The sequence below is a fragment of the Chelonia mydas genome, chromosome 27 (genome assembly GCF_015237465.2).
Source record: "Chelonia mydas isolate rCheMyd1 chromosome 27, rCheMyd1.pri.v2, whole genome shotgun sequence".
NCBI classification, from domain to species: Eukaryota; Metazoa; Chordata; order Testudines; family Cheloniidae; genus Chelonia; species Chelonia mydas.
The window spans coordinates 12,149,091-12,168,682 of record NC_057860.1 but is presented as its reverse complement, the minus strand read 5'-3'; the positions used below and the strand labels follow the sequence as shown (position 1 = coordinate 12,168,682).

The following is a 19,592-nucleotide window of genomic DNA, read 5'->3' as shown; positions in this document are numbered from 1 at the left end:
TTGTCATTAGCTATGCAAGTCTACATGGAAGACTTTGCATAAATTAAAGGGCATCCAGCAAGTTATGTCAGGTGACTGAGCCTGAAAGATCCTTTCCTTATAGCTGTCACCTATGGCATTAGTCTAACAAAGTTCTTAACAAAATGCATTCCCTGTATTTGTATGCACACACTCATCAGAACGCTGGGAAAAAAAGATAATTCTAGCCATGAGTCTAATAGGGTTAGAATTTTTCTTTGGCAATAAATGTAGCTTGTAGCCCAATTAATACATTGTTAAGAGTTGATTTTAGGATAAAATCCAACAGCTTTATAATTTCTTCAGAGTTGCAAAGTCATACTGCCTAACACATAGTTGCAATTAAATGAATCCTGTCTGTTCTCCCTTTTCCTTCCTGTCCCTTCTAATAAGGGAGGTATTTCCATGTAGAAATACTGCAGAACTGCATAGGCACAATAGCTCGGGAAATATTTCCAGAGCAGTGAAATGCCTGTGTGTGAAATGTAAAACTTCTAGCTGACATATGCCCTGGAAAATTCCACAGGTTCTGCCAATTTTCCAGCTTTGGCACATGAGCTGGAATATATTTATGGGAAACACAAGCCATCCTAACCTACTAACGACCAACTCCTTTAGGTATTGTGACGTTGGCATGTTGTCCACCTCTTGGCCATGGTAACAAAGGAGTCATTTCAAAATATAAGCAGACATTGCCTTCAAAGGCCTGTAGGAGAATAGCAGTATTTAAACAGGACAGTCTTACTCTTGTCTTTCTCTCCCTTTTTCTGATTATTTTACTTGTCAAAATACCACAAATTTTCCCTAGCCATGTAGCTGGTTATGGCAGTCTGTACAATGTGCTACTCCCCGTTTTGAATTCCACTCCATTTCCACTATGGTGTGTTACCTCCTGTCTTGAGATATTTCTGCACCTTAGTTTGTGGTATGAAACGCTGACTGCCGTGAAGCTGTGTTCTTTGAGTTATAGTCATCCAAGTGTGGAAGACCTCTGCATAGCCCAAAACCACTGAAGCACTGCTGTAGCTATCCAGTGGGGAGGTATGGGAACTGAGATACTCTAGAGGGTCTTGTGCACATCAGGAGGGCTGTATACTGCCTCTGAAAGGGGATATTTTCGTGGTGGTAGAGAGGCAACTGGAGGGGGCGGGAACGGTTTCAACAGATAAACTGGAATAGTGGCTGGGGAGGGGCTGTGTTACTGTGCCGTGGCTTGTCTTCATGTTGGAGGTGTGTGTGTAAATTCTATACTCCCCTTCTACCCCTTTGTTCTTGTGCAGTTCCTTGCACAGTCATCCTGGGCTTTACATGAGGGGTGGATTTCATTCTTTGTGGGGGCAGAGGTTTGGGGTAGGTTTTACATTTTTATATGGGCAGCAAAATTAACACACAATAAATGCATTTGTTTTCTTATAGTTTCTGGCAAGAAAACCCATTCAACAGAAAAACATCTGGTGTTGGAGGGATGTTAAGAAAAGCAAAACCAAGGTTAATAAAAATTATTTCTGGAAATAAAGTCAAAAGATTTGAAGTCCTGGTTAACTTCTAACATTTCAGAAGTTAGGTGTATTCTTGGTGCTGACTTGCTCGTGAGCCCCCACACCACAGTAAAACTAGTCACCCTTTTCAAAAGTTGTGCAGGTAAGCACAATCCTTATTTGGAAAGCAGATTGGTAAACATGGAAGACTGCAGATTTACACTGAACATCAAATGGTTTCTGTCTTTACTCTTTTTATCCCTTTCCATTTCAATTGTACATGGAGAGAATAGGTAAGGACCTCTTTCTCTGAGGAATTTGTGTCAGTTCTTCTGTTTGGTTTATTATTGATACACTGCCAAATAATTAAAGGTTAGTTCTTACCAAGTTTGTTCCCCCCTCATGCATACCCGCTTAGTGCATAGGGAGGAAATAATGCTGTATAAATAATTCTTGTCTGTATAATCTTATTTTGATTTTTACAGTGCATTTCTAGAACTTGAAGTGCATGTAAAAATCAGAGATCCAACTGGCTACATTAGCAATCCTAGTCAGTCTGTCCCCCCATCACTTGAGTACCATGCTTTCCGACAAGCCTTGTGAAAATAGGTGGGACTTTCACTGTAGCCTGAATGTCACCAAACTCAGATTCTTTCAGAGCAGAATGAGGGCCCTTCGCTGAGAAAGTCCTGCCTCTAATCCCCTCACCTTAAATCTACAAGGTGTTACCATCAACAATTTGCAACTTCCTTAGTATTGCACAAGGTGAAGGACAGTTTCTATAGTAGTCAGAAACTAAACAATGGGAAGGGCTTTATAGATTTAGGTCAACACCTTGAATTGCACCTGGAATGGACTGAAGCAAGTGGTCAGGTGTCATACGCTGCCTGTGGAAAACTCAAAGCAGGCAGCTGCATTCTATAGTAACTGGTTTCCAAGTAGCCTTGAAGTATAGCCTCAGCTAGTGATGGGAGGTAATTAATGTAATGCATGGGTCACTGTGGTGGTCAGAATCCAAAAGAAACAGTTGTAACTTAATAGCCAAGTTTAGATGGGTTTGCGGAGTGGGGATGAAGGAGAAGTTCAGTTGTCCACTTCTAGGTGTCGTCTCTATTTCAGGACTTTATGTGCCTTGGATAATCTCTTCTAACATGAACCTTTCTAACCTCTATCCTACCGTTATCTGGCTTGTCTCTCTCCGCTCCCCACAGAGTGTGGAATGTTGGTTCAAACATACTATACTGGCACAGACCGTTATGGGGGGAGAGGTCAGGTACACCTCTGTATTACTCTGCCAATAGGACTTAATCCAGAATCTCCTTTCCTTACTGAGCAAGTAGGTTTTGTTGTAGGCAACTCACAGCTCCCAGAATGTTGACAATGCTGCTTTGGTACTCTGGTCATAGTCAGCCCCAAGTCCAGCACAACAAACTTGTGATTTGCACTATCGTTACCTGCAAAGCATCAGGTAATATAAATGGTTGGAAAATAGAACTTGGGTTTATAAATCACTAACTGCTATTGAAAATTTTACCCTTTTTTCTAAAGAGCAGTTCTGATATCTGCTTGGGATGGCGGTATGTGTGTTACTTTTTATATATGAAAAGAAACCCATATTCTGTGGACTTTCGTTTACAGACCACCTGCTTCATTACCTCTGTCTGCAGGTGATACCTACCTAGGAGCCTACATATATGCAGCATGGTGGTTTATCGTGTTAAAGTATGATATGTGTAAGGACAGTTTGGAGTTTTTCTGGTCTACTGTAGGACTTTCAACATTCAGATGTCTTTCCTTACTTTGCCTTTTGTATTTCAGGAAAATAGATGTAGCCTATTTAAGACATGGGAGATTTCTGCTGTCCTTTTTTAACTCTTTTAATCTGATCCTCTGTCAACAGAAGAGTGACCTACCTGGTGGTGTGTTAATGCTGGGTTTATTTGCTTTGCATGTATACAGCCAGACTGGTTTAGTGAAGCCCACTTAATCAGCTGATAAGAATCAACCTTTTCAGAATGTAACTTCACTGCTCATCAGTCTTGTTAGGCTTTGCATTTGTGGGGTATAACTTATCCATACACAACAGTTCTTGCGTGTGTTTTAGGAGAAAGGTTAGAAACCTTGTTAATGAATGAAACTTGTTATTTTTAGATTTGTTTGTTTGCCAGGTTTGATATAACACTTTCACTGTCAGTTGGAAATGTGCTTCAGCACTACTGTATGATAGGTATGGGAAACTTGAATGCTTGACCCAAGAATACAGAGCAACAAGGCTGCACACATCAGTGATCTAGGTATTTGTAGGTATTCTCTAATTGCCCCTCCCCCAGGTTTAAGTGCATTTTTCAATGTGAGGAAGTACTAAGCCTTTAAATACATGCAGATCATCCATGGAAGCACATGAGATTCTGCCTTCCTTATAAGACTTGTTGGTAACTAGAAAACTGGGGCTTGGCTAGTCTGTTTTTGATACAGCTAGTGAGGTGGTTTTAAAATTGATTAGCTGATCAGCGAGTCCTTTTGTAAATTAGTGGACTGCTATGTCGTTGAATAATCTTTAGGGGTGTGGGGCGGGGGGTGAGAATGTGTGTGTGTCTCTGTATGAGAGAGAGAGAGAAAACAAACTCTTGCTTACTTGCCAGTGGAGAGGAATGTAGTATTCTCCCTGAGTCCTCTCTTCCCATTGCAGAGCTATGCAGATCATGCTACTCTTCAGGTCATGCTTTGTGGTCACGATCCTGTGGAGGAGCAAGCGCTGCTGGTGATTTTCTTCAAAGCTCACAAAAGCTGTTCCTTTGTCCTTTCACTACAGTTGTGCAGGCAGTGGTGGTACCCTTATAGTTAGGCTCCTGAGTTGCAATCAGCACCTCCTCCTCATCTGCTCTCCTTGCTCTTTTCTTCACTTTTTGTCAAAGAAACAGGAGCCAGCACACACCCTTCCTGAGTCGCCATTGCCTGTACATTGTGGCTCCCTGAGTGCCCCATTGTTGCCTTTCTTTCCAATTCTTCTTGTTCCCTGCCCCCTGGCACTAGTGGCACAAGGTTGTTTGGTGTAATGTGCCATTTTTCTCTTTCCGTGGAAAGGCCTGTGCTTTGATGCATGTTCACAGCACTGTGACAGGGATTGAAAGTCCCTTGTTAGCACCATACGCGATCAGATGCTCCTTCATACAGTAGGTTTCGGCCTGTAACACCCAAGAGCCCCTGTTCTCCCAGAACCGTTTATAATTAATCCCTCTCTATCAACCCATGAAGCATTTTTGGCCCAACTGAGCAAAACTACATCAGGCATCAAATGCCAGTCGCACACTGGTGCCCAGTCTGAGAACTTGAGAATTTAAGCACAAAGTTGGCCCTGTCGATGCAGTTGAAATTGTCTTGTTAACCAGCAGTTTTGCTCCTAGAAGTAATGATTTATAATGAAAATACAGGGTGCCTAATGGTTTAAACTGTTTGTTTTTTGTTTGCAGATGTTCTCAAACAATGACGAAGCTGTGATCAACAAGAAACTTCCGAAAGAACTGCTGCTTCGGTAAGTTGCCTTCCAATTTATGAAACTGGAGAATTTCTATGTATCTGTTTACAAGCAATAGCTAATTTAGCTGGTTCATTCACAAGTTATGAGCTTGGATTGCTTCAATTATAAAGCCATAAACAAACACTATGCTGATCAAAGGCCTGCATTAGCCACAGTTTATGCTGAATATTTTGTTGTTGCTTTTTATGTCTTTGTGAAGTGTTAAATGAATTTGCTGGTCAACTGTTTTCATAGATAAAAAAGTTATAGGTCTAAAAGGCCTTTAATAAAAATAAGTGCTAGGTATAGGCTAATACCTATACAGTCTAAAATAGGACACTCTCTGCCTATATTCTTTTTGTTAATGTGAAATGTTTCATCTGAAAAAAACCCACACAACCCCTTTCTCCCAAAGACTTAAAATGTGAGAAACTGTTGGACGATGGCCAAGTTCCCACTTGAGCACATTTGGTCGCAGCTGCTGTAAATAGTAGCTGAGTGCTCAGCATCTCACGGGATGGGACTCCTGTCATGGTATTGTGGAATCTAGCTTGTGTTAGTATCTCAATCTATTTCTTATGCTGTGAGTATTACCTTCACGTTTGCTACTGAAGTGAAAGTTTGGAGCAACATAAGTTTGGGCAGCTATTTTTCAAATCTGGAAACAAAATTCTCCCTTTTTTTCATCTCTTGTTTTGCTCAGACTAGAGCATAGCTCGTACAGAATAGTAGCTGGCAGTCTGTGCTGAGGATCTGAATTATTAAAATGAGCAAACTTCTTGAAATGCGTGTAAGTATTGCTCAGTGATGTTCAAGATTTAATGGTAGTAAAGTCTTTGGAGGTGAGCCCTGGCCTCTGAAAAAAGCACTAGTCCGTTTAAAATAAAATGAATAACAATTATCTGATATTCTGTAATGTTTGTTACTTCTCACAATACCCCATTAGTTAGAGCCATAGATGTTGGGAAAAGCTTTCAAAAACACCTACATGATTTTAATGAAAATCACTGGGACGTGGGCTTTAAAGTCACATAGTTGCTCTGGAAAAATTTACTTGTCACTGTAGCACCTGAACATGTAATTCACTAATCTTCCTTGAAGGGTAATGTCTGGTTGTTTACCGGCCACAGATTGGGGTGCTCCCACCACTCAAAGCACCAACTCTGCTACCTTGAATCTTGCTCTGGTCGTTTGAGTTTTCATCAAGTGTATTGAGAATCACTTTTTCCAGAACCGTCTCCACAGGCATCTCAAAGCTTCCTAATACGGAAGTAAATCTTGAACTGAAATAACTGATTTTTCTATAAAATTTTTAGTTCACAACTGACACCGTATATTCTCCTTGCTGTTGTGGATAGTTGTTTTTGACTTTGCAGTGTAGGCACTTAGCAAATGACAGTCCCTGTCCCAAAGAACTTATGGTCTAAAAGACAAGCCACAATAGGTGGATGAGATAAGCTGGAAGATGAGGACGCTGGGGTAACAAATATAGGATGTCTTAGCACAAACTAGCTGTGTGTACTGTTCTGAGCCAGTTACCACGTGTAAGTGTGGCACGGGAGTGAGTGTGGAAGAATGGGTGATCGAGTGGCACCACTGGTATAGCGGAGGCAGGAGTCTACCCTCACAATAAGATAACTGGATGTATAGGTAGGTTTGGGTCCAGATTGCAAAGGGTTTTGATAAGGCAAGAATTTTGTGTCTGATGCAGTGGAAGAAAAGGTTCCAGTGGAGGAAGTTAGAAGGGACGACACAGTTGGTGACAAGCTAGAAAGATGTTAGTAGCAGCATTTGAATGGACTTGAGGGGGGGGAAAGGTTGCAGGCATCAAGGCCAGAAGAGAATAGATGATCAGAGCTTGGATGAGATTTCTGGCGCTGTAGTCAGAATGGAAAGGTCTCAGAGGGGTCAGTAGGCCCTTTCAGAATCTAGGGAAGTTGTTGCAAGATGTTAGGAGGAAGAGCTTTTTCTCTCTGTGGTCATGTCTACTAAGGTATTTTGCTCTCTCAAAAAATTCCCACTTGTGTTAGTCAATGGAAGCAATAGTGCAGACAAAGATCCCAGGGCTGGATGTGTTTTTAGTATGGGAACGGTACTAGTAGTTCATCCCTTGATGTCACTTTTCCTTGGTACATGCTGATGAATTGCGTTTTGTGTTCAGGATTATGCTAAACTTTGTTTTTAAAAGGAATAAGGAGCATGAGTTTATAAAAGTTAAAGTTCGTAAGTAAGGGCTTGGCATGCTGGAATCCATCATTTGCATTCTGTGAAAATTAATTAGTGCAGATTGACAGTGCAGCCTTTGAAAGAGGCTTGGATGCATTTATCTAAGGGGATCTCCTGTAAATGAATGTCAGTGTCTACAAGACAAAGACTTGTGTGTGTCAGCAATGCTGCGGGATAATTTCTTGTTCCCCAGTTTGGCCATTCTGAGGATGGTATTGATGTCTCATGTATGTGGTTGTGAAGTGAAAAACTGTACTTGCGCCCATTCAGTTGTGGGAGGGTGCAAAATGGGCAGACAATAGACCTTATCACCCACACAATGTAGAAATCTGTGTGACTTTATTATCATTCTCTCATCCTGCCTAGCTGCTGAGGTTTTTGGTGAAGACCTACAGCACTTTACATCTTCAAATGGTCTTTATCTAAACACTTTTGTGAATACATAGGAATGGATTCATTGCCCTTTCTACAGATAAGGAAATGGAGGCACAGATTAATAGTAATTTAAGTGTTCCAGGCTGGAAATAAGGCGTAATTTTTGACAGTGAGTAATTAACTATTAAAACAATTTACCAAGGTCAATTTTTAAATCAAGATTGGATGTTTTTCTGAAAGACATGCTCTAAGAACTATTTTGAGGACGTTCTGGGGCCTGTTATATAGGAGGTCAGACTAGATAATCACAATGGTCTCTTATGGGTTTAGAGTCTGTGATTTCCATCCCCCTGCTGAATCCAAAAAGCTATGCTTAATGTGAACTTATATGAGAGCAAATCTGCTAAATGTTTCTCTTTTGAATCCTGAGCAGGAGATTTTAAACCAGTGACTAAGCAGTTCTGCTGTGGCTACATGGCCCACAATATTGTTGGAAATAGTGACTTGACTCTTGCGTTCTGTGAGTGTATCCCTCTTATGAGAAGCCTGTTGTACAGCATAATTATCAGTCTGTATGATCTTGCTGTCAAAATCTCCATTCAAATTCCAGGATTTGCCCCAAATATTTTTGTATTATGGTAATGCCTAGGGATCTCAGTGTGCAAATATAGAATAAGAGCACCGTCCTGAAGAGTTTACAATCTAAATAGACAAGACAGACAAAGGGTTCGGGGGAGTGATGTAACATATAAGCAGGTGAACACTATGAAGTTTCACAAAAGTCATGTTAGTGCCATGATTTTGTTTTTTTTAATTTTGCAGGGTGGAGCTTTGTTGGGAGAGGATTATTTCAAGAGACAAGGAAGAAGGTAGAGGTCACATTAAAGGGGGGGTAGGAAATCAGGGGTACATGGAAGACTGGATGTGAGGCTGGAGTAAAGAAACTGTAAGGGAAGGGGCAGGGAAGACTGGAGTGAACAGTCAATCAGCAAAAAGGGAAGAATGTCCACAACAAAAGCTATTTTAAATAGTACAACACCTCTTCCCCCCCCCCCCCCCCCCCCGCCATGATCTCAGAGTCTGCATGTCCCTGCTTCAGCCACTTATCTCTGCTTCTGCCCATCTGAGTCTCTGGCTGGCTACTCCCAGCAGTATTTGCTGCCACGTTTCTGTGGCTGGAGTGAGGGGTGGAATGGAATGTACCCTGCTGCACCAGAAGTCTCTTCACAGATCTGAGTCCAGGGAGCATTAGGGTTGAGGTACTCAGGCTGGGTCTCTGCTCCTCCCTTCTCTTCTCCCCCCCAGTGATATTCTGTACCTGCTTCAGCTGTTTCTCTCTGTTGCCACCAGATGAGTTTCTAGGGGCTTACACCTTTTTAAAAAATGTACATTTCTAAAAGAGCCAAACCATCAAAAGGTGGAATTCAGTTTATCGCCTTCTCATTCCAGCAGAGCTGCCAACTTCTATTTGGACAATGTCAAGCTGCTTGGTTCGTATAGCAATGAATTTAGATGCTCCCTCCCTGAGACAGGCCAACAGCTGGCTTATTGACTCTGAAAGGTGAATTCATGTTTCATTTTTGGCACTAGTTGTGGTTAATTTAGACATCTGTTTTGCCAAAATAGCTGCGCGCCAATAGTTTCTGTACTATCTAACATGATGGCATCGATAGTCCATTGAGAAAGGGCATTCATACGTCAAGGCAAGCTGCCAATTGACTTTTGAATGTAGGCCAAACTCCATTGGGAAGTCTGAAAGAGTTTTTTCCTAGAGAAATGGTGGTATCTACTAGTTTCCTAAGGGATTTTTACTCCACAAATATACATTTCTCTGGCTTGGTCTTCCTGGCCCTAAGGAGTTTGCCTTTTCCAAATTGGTTCACAATAAGGTCACGCAGCTTTAAAATCCTCCCCCTCATGGTTTGATTGCCTTCTGTTCAGTCCCCGCTCTGCTGCCCCATAATCTCCTGCCTTGCCTCAGCATACAGCGCAGTGGCTTTGCATCTACCTCCATATTGATTTCTCCTTTGGTAGCTTTATTTCTGCTCCAAATGAGTGAAGAACAGAACACAATTGAATGGCTCACCTATTGGAGGCTCAGCAAACCATAGTCTGTGTCTACTTGGTCAGGCCATAGGAACCAACTTAATAGAAGGGAACAGAGCTTGACTGTTTGCCAGAAGCTGGGAATGGGCGACAGGGGATGGATCATGATGATTACCTGTTCTGTTCATTCCCTCTGGGGTACCTGGCATTGGCCACTGTCGGAAGACAGGATACTGGCCTGGATGGACCTGTGGTCTGACCTAATATGGCTGTTCTTATGACTTGAATAGACTGGGTTGAAGGTCAAAGCGATACATTGGATGGTAGCCTTTTGACAGCTGCCTATCTTTAAAGGCCTCATCCAGCTCACCTTGACGTCAAAGGCAAAACTCTCAGTGTTGTCAGAGGAAGTGGTGGTGGTGATGGGAGAGAGTAAAGAATCTCTTAGAAAATCGTGACTGGATTTGAAGAAGTTGGAACGATAGAAATGTGCTGGACATTTCTTCCTAGAATATATTTTGGCGACTTGCCTTGCTGTAGACTGTGCTAGTGCTGCCGGAGCAGCCCTTTCACAAAGCTTTTCTGAACCCCTTGGTCCTGCTGTTATTGAAGAATGGTCGTAATTTGTTGATTTCCAATGGAATTACGTAATCTTTCTCATAGGAAACAGATTTGACTTGGGTTAATGCTGATAATATTTAGATAAGTGTCTGCCTCTCCCCCTCCAATGACTGTTTGAACAGAAGTTAAACAGCATGGATTATATTCTTGCTGCCACTCCTCTGCGAGGAGGGAAAAGGCCAAGTACGACAACATAGCAGTCAAATGTCAGCAGATGTATTTCATCAAAATAAATATGCTGTGTGGAACTTAAAAGCAAAGTGAGTATTTTCATGGTTGTTTGAAATTTATAGCTGATTTTCCTCATCCAGTAAGTCAAAACTAGAAGTCTTCATGCAGATATACCATTAAATAACCTGCTAATTTTTTTTTAACCAACTTCTCAAGGTTTGATTCCGAGTGATAGCTATCTTTATTAGCCTAGTAAATAACAATGTAGAGCTGTACAGTGAACTAGAAGGATGTTTTGTACAACATTTTTATGCCCAGAGGCATATCCTCCAAAATAATTTGGAACAACTCCAAGAGGTGGCTCTCTTTAGTAAAAAGAAAAGGAGTGCTTATGCTCAAATAAATTGGTTAGTCTCTAAGGTCCCACAAGTACTCCTTTTCTTTTTGCGAATACAGACTAACACGGCTGTTACTCTGAAACCTCTCTTTAGTAAATGAACATTGCTATATGTAGGATCTAGAAAGGACTAGCTAGATCTCTTCCAAACTTCTGAAAGCACAGAATGCTTCCCGATTGTACAGTCTCATTTTAAACCAGTCATGGGATATTAACAAAAAATGTTTGTTTTAAGTAGGGTTGGATTATCTATGCTTAGGTTTTTATGTTCTGTTTCTACTGTGCAGACTGCATAATTCAGATCAGGGTGAGGAGAAGTCCAGTATTTAATTATGACCCATACTGTGTGTGTATTGGAGGAGGAACCCTGTTTCATCATTGCCTAGCCATGCAGGGCAACCTGTTTTTCCCCTCTAGCAGTTTCTCTGAGGAGAAAAGCCTGTCCTTGGAGTTACATTGGAAAACGAACTTCAGGGCATTCAGTGTGCTCCTGTGTTCTCTCCAGCAACTGTGAGGTGCTACAAGCTTGAGCCAAGTTGTGAAGCAGCCAATGTGCAGAGCAGAGCAGTGACTTGCTGAAACAGTATTCTTTCATAGTCTGATTCTGCTGAGTCGTTCTTTGGTATCAGTGAGAAAAGACTAGGGGAAAAGTAGTGCAGACAGCATTTAGAAGTGTCTTTTTTGCCTTTTTAAAAAAAAAAAAAAGAGTAATCTTATTAGCTATTTAAGAGCATGATTTTAAATTTGTTTGTCTTCCATGAACCTAGTCATTGTCAGGCAACCACTCCCAAGCAACCAGTCTAGCTTGGGCAGTCAAAACCCTACAAGAAGAGTGCAGGGAGGCTATTGAGGGAGGTGTGGCAAGAGAAATGAAAAGTAAGATTAAGAACCCTGTAATCTATGTATATTGGACCATATAGAGATGGACTTTTAGGATCAGGGAAACTTTTCATGTGCTTTTGTTTACTTTAACCTCAGAGGTGTATCCTCAAGGGCGAAAGGGGCAATTGTCAGTCATGTTAGCATCCTTTATACCTTGGGTAGCTGTCAAACTCACTACTCCGTCCCTCTCCTTCCCCTCCCTAGCTGTCCTGTTACTGGAATATTTATTAATGGCTTGGAATTTCTATGGAGGAAGAAGAATTATAATTTGTGGAAAGTGAGCTTGCCTTATAATGTAGCTGCGGTTGTGTTCTATAGATGTGCTTCATGTAACAAGAATCCAGAGAGACAATAAAAGTATTTTCCTCGCTTCCAACATGCCCGTAGTCCTCATATGAGGGCTGATACATTGGCTGATATCTTCCCTCAAATTAAGTATGACATTTGTATGCTGAGGATTTATTAAAAGATTTCAAACAAGGTATTGGATTCCTTTCTGAACACCCAGTACTGGAGCCAGAGCTGGGTGTAATAATGAAATGCATGTTAGGACCAGAAAATGAGGTTGAAAAAAGCGGTCATACTTCCAGTATGTCGGTGTGGACCCTACAGCAGGTGTGCATGTGCCTTGTGCATATGAGATTGAAATTTTCTGATTAGCAGAGTTTGTTGTCCTTCATGCTTCTGTGTAAGGGCATAAAGGATAAAGTGATTGCAACCCTCCCTCAGCTCCTTCTGACTACCTGTGGCAGTAAGGTAGAACTTGGTAAGTCTCCTATCTGCTACTTTTCTTTTGAGCTTCAAACTCCTCTTCTAGACAAGTACTGTCATAACCAGTCCTCCTGCACCCCCCTTATTTTTGGTTACTACTTTAATTTGGACCTTCCTAAAACAGTGCAGAAAGTGGTCTAAAATTTTCATCTAGACCAGTCAGTCAACCTACCTTAATTTTGGGGAAAAGAATGCTCTGTGCTGGGAGATGAGAAATTGCACACCCTAAAAGATAGGAATTATTTTGGTGAAGTTCTCTAGCCTGTTACACAGGAGGTCAGAACAGACGATAAGAGTGGTCCCTTCTGGCCTTGGAATCTATGACTCTATTGAAAGGACCAAACAGTTCAAACTGTCTCCCTGTCTGTTTATAGCCATAGCCAGATATTTTAAAAGTCAAGCCATTTCTTCACAGAGAACATTGAAATGGATAACAGCGTATCTCGCTGTGTTAGCTGGCTGGTGAGCCTCTCACTCCACCAGGACACAAGCAGTGTCCTCCATCTGCTTCAAGAATGTGCCGGTATCAAATCTGTAAGGTGGCAACTCACTGACCTTTGTTAAACACCATGCCTTGGACTTGGCTGCCAGGTGAGCAGTACTTCAATCGCTGTTCAACTGATTCAGCTTGAACTCCTCATTCCCACTGTCCTCAGGAGATGTTGCTTGCCAGTCTCCCACAATGGGGTCAACACTAACACTGAAAGGATTATTACTTACCCTGCAGTTACTGTGGTCCTTCGAGATGATATAGTCAATGTGGATCCCACTGCCTTCTCTCCCTTCCCACTCTTAGAAATCCTCAGTTATACTGGCCTTTTTTATTGCAAAGAAACTGGAGGAAGGTTGCCTGTGCTCCATCTTTTATGGCCTTGGATGGGAGCATGAGGCAGCCCAGGGTGATGCACTGCCCCAACGGATCCGCTCGGCCAAAAAGAAAGAATCCTCTTGTGCACAGGAGGCCCATGCGCTCCTATAGCGAAATCCACTCGGACTCTGATGTCTTGAAGTGTTACAGTTACTGTAGAATAAGGAAGTGCTCTTTTCCCACCCTGCTGTGGACTGGCTGCCAAAAGGGTATTTGCAGTGTTGTTGTAATGTTGGTCTCAGGATAGGAGAGACAAAGTAGATGAGGTAGTATCTTTTATTGGACCAACTTCTCTTGGTGAAAGAGACAAGCTTTTGAGCTTCACAGAGCTCTTCCTCAGGTCTGGAGAAAGTAACCAGTGTACAAGCTACAAGGTGGGTCGGATTGTTAAGCGTAAGCATCATTGAGGCATGACAGTGGCTGTCTCCCTACTCATTCAAAGCTATCTGGCTACACAACTGTCCATACATGTGGAAGAGCCTGTTTATGTAAATGACTATCCAGATCGCTGCGCTCAGTAGGGCTTCCTCCATGCTGCGTAGAAATGATGCTGGCTTGCAGAAAACAGATGAATTATGGGAGTTTTAGTTTGACCCAAGCCACAGATTTCTGGTTGGCATTTCACACTGCATCGAGAAAAATCATAGAATATGTAGAATCCAGTGGCAGAACACTGCACCATGGGATATGTGCCCAGAATGCTATGTGGGTATTTTTAAAAAAAAAACACAAAAAACTCTGAACTTTGTGCATGCAGTGATTCACAAGGGAAGTAGCTTAAGACAGCATAAATAAAGCTGTGTAGAAGCACTCTTTTGCTGTAGTTATAACGGGAGAATACACGGAAAAACCTTTCCCTAGTAGACAAGGCCTTAACTGCTTTGCTTATAAAACACTCAATGCTCTGCTGTAGGCTTCTTGTTGTTCTGTCACACCCATGCTGCGCTCCCCTCTCTCGTCTGTCCAGGAAAGAGCTACTTAAGAGCCTGTGCAGAGTTGCTGAGCACCAGAGGTCACAAGGTTAATGAAAACAAGGGCTTGCAATCCTATTTCCTACAGCAAAGCTAAACAAAATGGCTAATGAGGGTGACCTTCAGCATGTTGACAAATGAGACCTCCAGCGAGGCACACGTCTGTGAATTAATTTTTGTCTGTCTTTATGAGAAGTGGATGTGATAAATAGCTTATTTCCTTTCAAGGTAGTCAGCAGACATGCTTCCACTGATAATGATGTCAAAGTTTTTCACTCTCTTTTGATAATGCTATTTGCTGTAGCATATCATGTCATTCTGCGCTGCCAGTCTCCACTTCTGAAAAATTTCAAACCCATGGCTTTGCTACTTACAGATTACCTTGTGAAAATAATTGTACTATCGTTGAATACAAAGCATGGACATTAATGTTCATAAACTGCTTTGTCCTGCTGGTTTGTTGGCAGCAGCAGCCTTGATAACCCCTCCTAATTCTTACATGATGTAAAGTGGAATTTGTCAGCAGTACATGTTTGTTCATTATTTTAAGTGCCTTTTCCCCCCAGCTTTACCGCTGACTTAGATGCAGAGAATAAATTGCACAATCCCAGGCTGTGGATGCATTTCACAATTAATATAAAACAGTTTCTGTAACACATTAGCCCAGGGATCTTGCCAGGCTTATAAATCATGCAAAGAAAAACAAACTACCCACAATATTTTCCAGACTCAGAGTGTTTCCCAAACCTTGCTTTTGCCCCCTTCTCCTGAGTTAACCAGCCTGTCTTTCCACCTCTTAAACCAAGACCAGAGGTTCTCAACCTGCAGACCTGGGCTGCTTGCTGCCCAATCAGCACACAGCTGCGGCCCATGTGACATCCTCAGGGCCATACAGATAATATTGGATGAGGTCCACCTAACACATTGTGGGACGCATATGGTTGAGAACCACTGTCGTAGACCCTCTTGGGGATGGATGAACTGAGTCTTGCAGGATCTCCTTGAAGGTCACTGTATCCAGGCTCTCCCAAACAAAGGAAGTAAGTGAAGCCTAGAACAATGGACACCTTACCAAGAACACCGTGCTGCCAGCCCCCTCCTACTTATGCTAAAGGACTGTTCATTTGAGCACCTCGTGGTCCCAACTGTTGCAGTATCTGTGTCCACCAACGTGGAAGCAGTAGGCAGAGAGATATGTCAAGCATCCACTTTATATAAAGGTACTACTCCACCCCCTTCCTATCAGTCTTTGCCTCTTCACTCCTGTTTCTTTTCAGTTTTAGCTTCCTCTCTAGTCCATCTGGAGAAAGATCAGAAGTTGGTGAGGCTTGGGAGTGAGAAGGAGTTTTCTGAAGTAAACTAGGGGTGAAGGAGGGGAATAACTTGCTGGAGGGTTTCCAAATCCTTGCCCAACTTCTACAGTGCCCTCAGCTCTCATCCCAGGTCCCTCCTAGTTCAAGTCTGGAAGTAATTATGGCAGCAACTTCCTGCTGTGTTGGGGTGCATTGAGTCTTTAGGTGCCCCATCTTTCCTGGGTTAGCTTAATGCTCGGGAGAATTTATATTTGTGAAGCTCTCAGTCTTCTTTGTGGCACCTTGAAACTTGATTCAATAGTTCAATTGACCCACAAATCCCCTACAGCCACATACAGTAGACAAAATCTGGGGGTGAATAGGGTTAAATTAGTCACTGATGTTTCTAACCTTATATAAACACTTACTCCAGTAACAAAGGCACCTTGAATGAAAGTAAACGGACCATACCGTGTAAATAGTTACCTGTCAGAGTAACAAAAAAAATAGCTTATCCCCTTAACCCTTATATAATGCAAATGTTAATAAGTTTCCTTCTTTCTAAAAACTCTTCAATTTTAAATATTAATACACACATTTCATATATGCATGGGTATGTGTACTGTCTTTTTTCTTAACTAAATACGTCTTATCTTTGCAATAAACTATTGACCGAGTGATAAATTCAATTTTATAGTTGCCATCATGAGCATTTACTGTTTAATGTCTTTTTGATCTCTATTTGATCCAAACTCCAAGTATTCCCCAACCATGCTTTTGCGCCCTTCTCCTCAGTTAGTCTGCCTGTCTTCCCATCTCTTACTGCTAGACCAGTGGTTCTCAACAGTGTTTATTAACACCTTATTTCTTCAGAGTTTAAGTGGATTTTGTACTTTATTTGTATATGTTTAAATGACTTGAGAGTAGAAAAACTGAGCCCAGTGAAAAATAACAAAGTACAACAATCTGCTTCTAGGATTCTGATAAATAGGGCAATAAGTAGATGGACTTCTACGCACCAAGCTGTTCAGAATACTTAGGAGTGCCCTCATGCAAAGGAATGGCATTCCATGTAGGAGTGAGATGGCTGGGTCACTCCTAACACACGTGACCTAGACAATTACACAGGCACACTAATGAACTCGGCTGACTTTATGCAAATTGCACTTACCTTCTATTTCAAAGCAAGATACTCCTTCTACCTCATCCTTGGGGCATGAGGACGACAATGCTTTTAATCATTTCTCATATTGTAGTATTTAATTCTTAATTGTCACAGGAAATTATATATAAATTCCTGAAGTGGGACCGGATCCTCATATTTTACTGAGGTGTTTAACTTGTTATTCACTGAGTGCCATCGGAGCTATGCAACTGTTAAGGATAAAGGGATTTTTCACTGGTAAACAAACAGATTTTGTACAACTGTTCTCTTGTGTTGAACTATAACTCTTTATCCTGCTATTTCCTTAACTAATTGAACATTTCTGACTGCTGAGCTACAAGGTAGCAGGAAGCGTCTGTTTTGATAAATAATCGTTTAGTTTACTCTGTCAGCAAATACTACAAGGTACAAGATTAAATATTTCATAGCAGTCCAATATCTGGGACTCTGCTTTCATTTGTTAACTGCTTGTTCTGCACTTTTATTTGCAGTCAAGCTTTCATCTGCATTACAAAGAAGTTCTCTATCTTCAAGCTTTTTTTTTAAGCTTTCCACTTTCTTTTTATTTTTAGATGCAAATAACCAAAATACCTTTTATAAACAAAGTTTCTCTTTGTTTTCTTTACAGAATATTCTCTTTTCTGGATGTGGTCACTCTGTGTCGTTGTGCTCAGGTTTCCAGGGTAAGAATCTTTATGTATCTGTTAAAATCTATCAGCACTATTCCTCTTCTTCTGACTCTGACATTTCCAGATTGCCCTCTTTATCTCAGATTGGGAAGAACATGCCAGCAAACTCTGTTCAAAGAATGTCTCAGCTATTTATACATATTCCTCTTTCTCCATAGTTAATCTAGTGATGCCAGGAGTTTCTGGTATTTCCCACAGCAGTGAGTGGGTTTGAATGTCTAGCTATATCCCTTTGGTGGCAGCTAAGGACCTATTGAAGAAGAAAAATCAGCTACATCAATACTTTAAAAACCATGTTTTCTGAACAGTTTTTAGATGGGGTACAGAAGGGCTGCTTTAAACAGGGGAAAATGTTCAATTCACGTTAGCTAAATGATTTTAAATGAGTTGTGCTAATGTCTGGGCTTTGAATGCAGATGTACCATGTTCATGAATTAAACTTTAACACAATGAAGAGAACCCAATGAACAGTTATCCTTCTGCTTCAATGTAGCTGATGGAAATATAGATGGAAGGAGACCGGAGTATTTCATTCAGTGTTTAACTAGTATAGTTCGTAACTTCATGCAACTCAGCAAACATATAGTTCAACTCGAGACTCCTTGAGGGAAAATGGGTGTGAAACTTCCACTAACCCAAATGCCAATTCAACCGGAGCTACTAGACTTGTTTTATGGACTCTTGTCCAGAATTTCTGCTTTTTATCTTGCTATCATCTAACAAGACGCACATCTTGTTCACAGAAAAATTACCATAATGAATCATCTAGTTCTAAATGCTTATATAAAAATCCTTTTGTCTGTGGAGTCACTGGTATATTGGAATTACCTTATTGGCCGATCCCAGTATCCGCTGACTCTGTAGGAGAAAGCCGAATAGTTTTGGGTCCACTTGATGATACGCTGTCCATGGACTTGCTTTTCTTAATGGTAGCCCTCAATAATACAAAAATGATACTATAAATTGTTTTTATTTGCAATTGAAGACACCACCCAGCCCCTAGACACGATGGTCATAATCATGTGTTTGGATCCTACTAGATTTTTATGCTAAGGATGACTTAATTTTCTCAAAGGAGCAACTCTGGCTATTAACTGGCTCACATAGGCTTCCAAAGGCATTTACCCATCTTATCTATTATTCCCATTTTGTCACACCCTTGCCTTTTCACTGGGCACCTGTGAACACATTGGAGCTCAGAAACACAGATGACATGCAGCCTTCTTTTAATGTGAAAATATTGCTCAGTCTAGCCTGTACGCAAATGTATAATACTCTCACTGGATCACACATTACAACGTGCATTGTCTGACTCTGTACCATGAATTAAGTCCACTGGCACATTTCTTTTCCGCTTCATATTTTCCTGGTTGCGGGGGGGGGGAGTAATTAAATGAAAAACAGGACATAAAAGCAATATCACGATTGAGATTTTAAATGCACAGAAATCAGACAACTCCATTAATACCATTATGGTTCCATCACCTACTGTAAACTCTACCTCCTTGTGCATGCAATATGCAGTATTTCATCATACTGTAATAACTTCAGTGCATGACTTGTGTGATTGGGTATTATGAATAGAATGAAGGCAGAGTTACAGGTGTTGTGAGAACGTAACTTTATATTTCATGACTTATGTATTTAAAACTGCAGTCATATCATTACTTTAATGTACCTTTTTGCATTTAATAAACACAAGGTACAGGCCTCCAATTACTTGTTCTCACTCACAGGGTAAGTAATACATATTTTTAAAAGCCTGTCAGTTTCTTCTCTTAAAAAAATCATTTTTTAAAGTGAACAAAAGCGGTCGCGGTGCTACAGAAATGTTTTGCAAAGTGCATTTTATTAATGAGGTGAAACTTTAACAATGGATTCTTCTTTGGAGGACTCTGTGTATTCCCGCTTGTGGAATATGGCATCTGTGCCATAGAGCTGTGGAACTGCTTTATAAAACCTTGTCCCCAGGGGAAACGGGAGAGATCTCGTGCAAAGTCACGCTTGCCCTACTCTACGGGCATGCCCCCCCTCTCCTCGCTGCACCTGCCTCAGTTCCTCAGCAGCCTAGTGTAAACAGAACTTACTTTGTGGCCTTGGTCTAG

The 19,592-nt window shown here is 41.3% G+C and overlaps 1 protein-coding gene across 10 annotated transcripts in view; it reads left to right on the top strand.

Annotated features, from left to right (window-relative positions):
• FBXL20 (F-box and leucine rich repeat protein 20) overlaps nt 1-19,592 on the top strand; it is a 68,563-nt gene that overhangs the window by 13,655 nt on the left and 35,316 nt on the right. For 5 of the 10 annotated variants that reach the window (XM_037886619.2, XM_037886618.2, XM_037886623.2 and 2 more), the window contains 3 exons: nt 1,435-1,506; nt 4,967-5,028; nt 17,427-17,481. In XM_037886619.2, coding sequence (XP_037742547.1) covers nt 1,435-1,506; nt 4,967-5,028; nt 17,427-17,481 — 189 coding nt within the window. The remainder of the gene's footprint in view (nt 1-1,434; nt 1,507-4,966; nt 5,029-17,426; nt 17,482-19,592) is intronic. The other 5 variants (XM_037886626.2, XM_037886624.2, XM_037886622.2 and 2 more) reach the window with 1 other exon arrangement.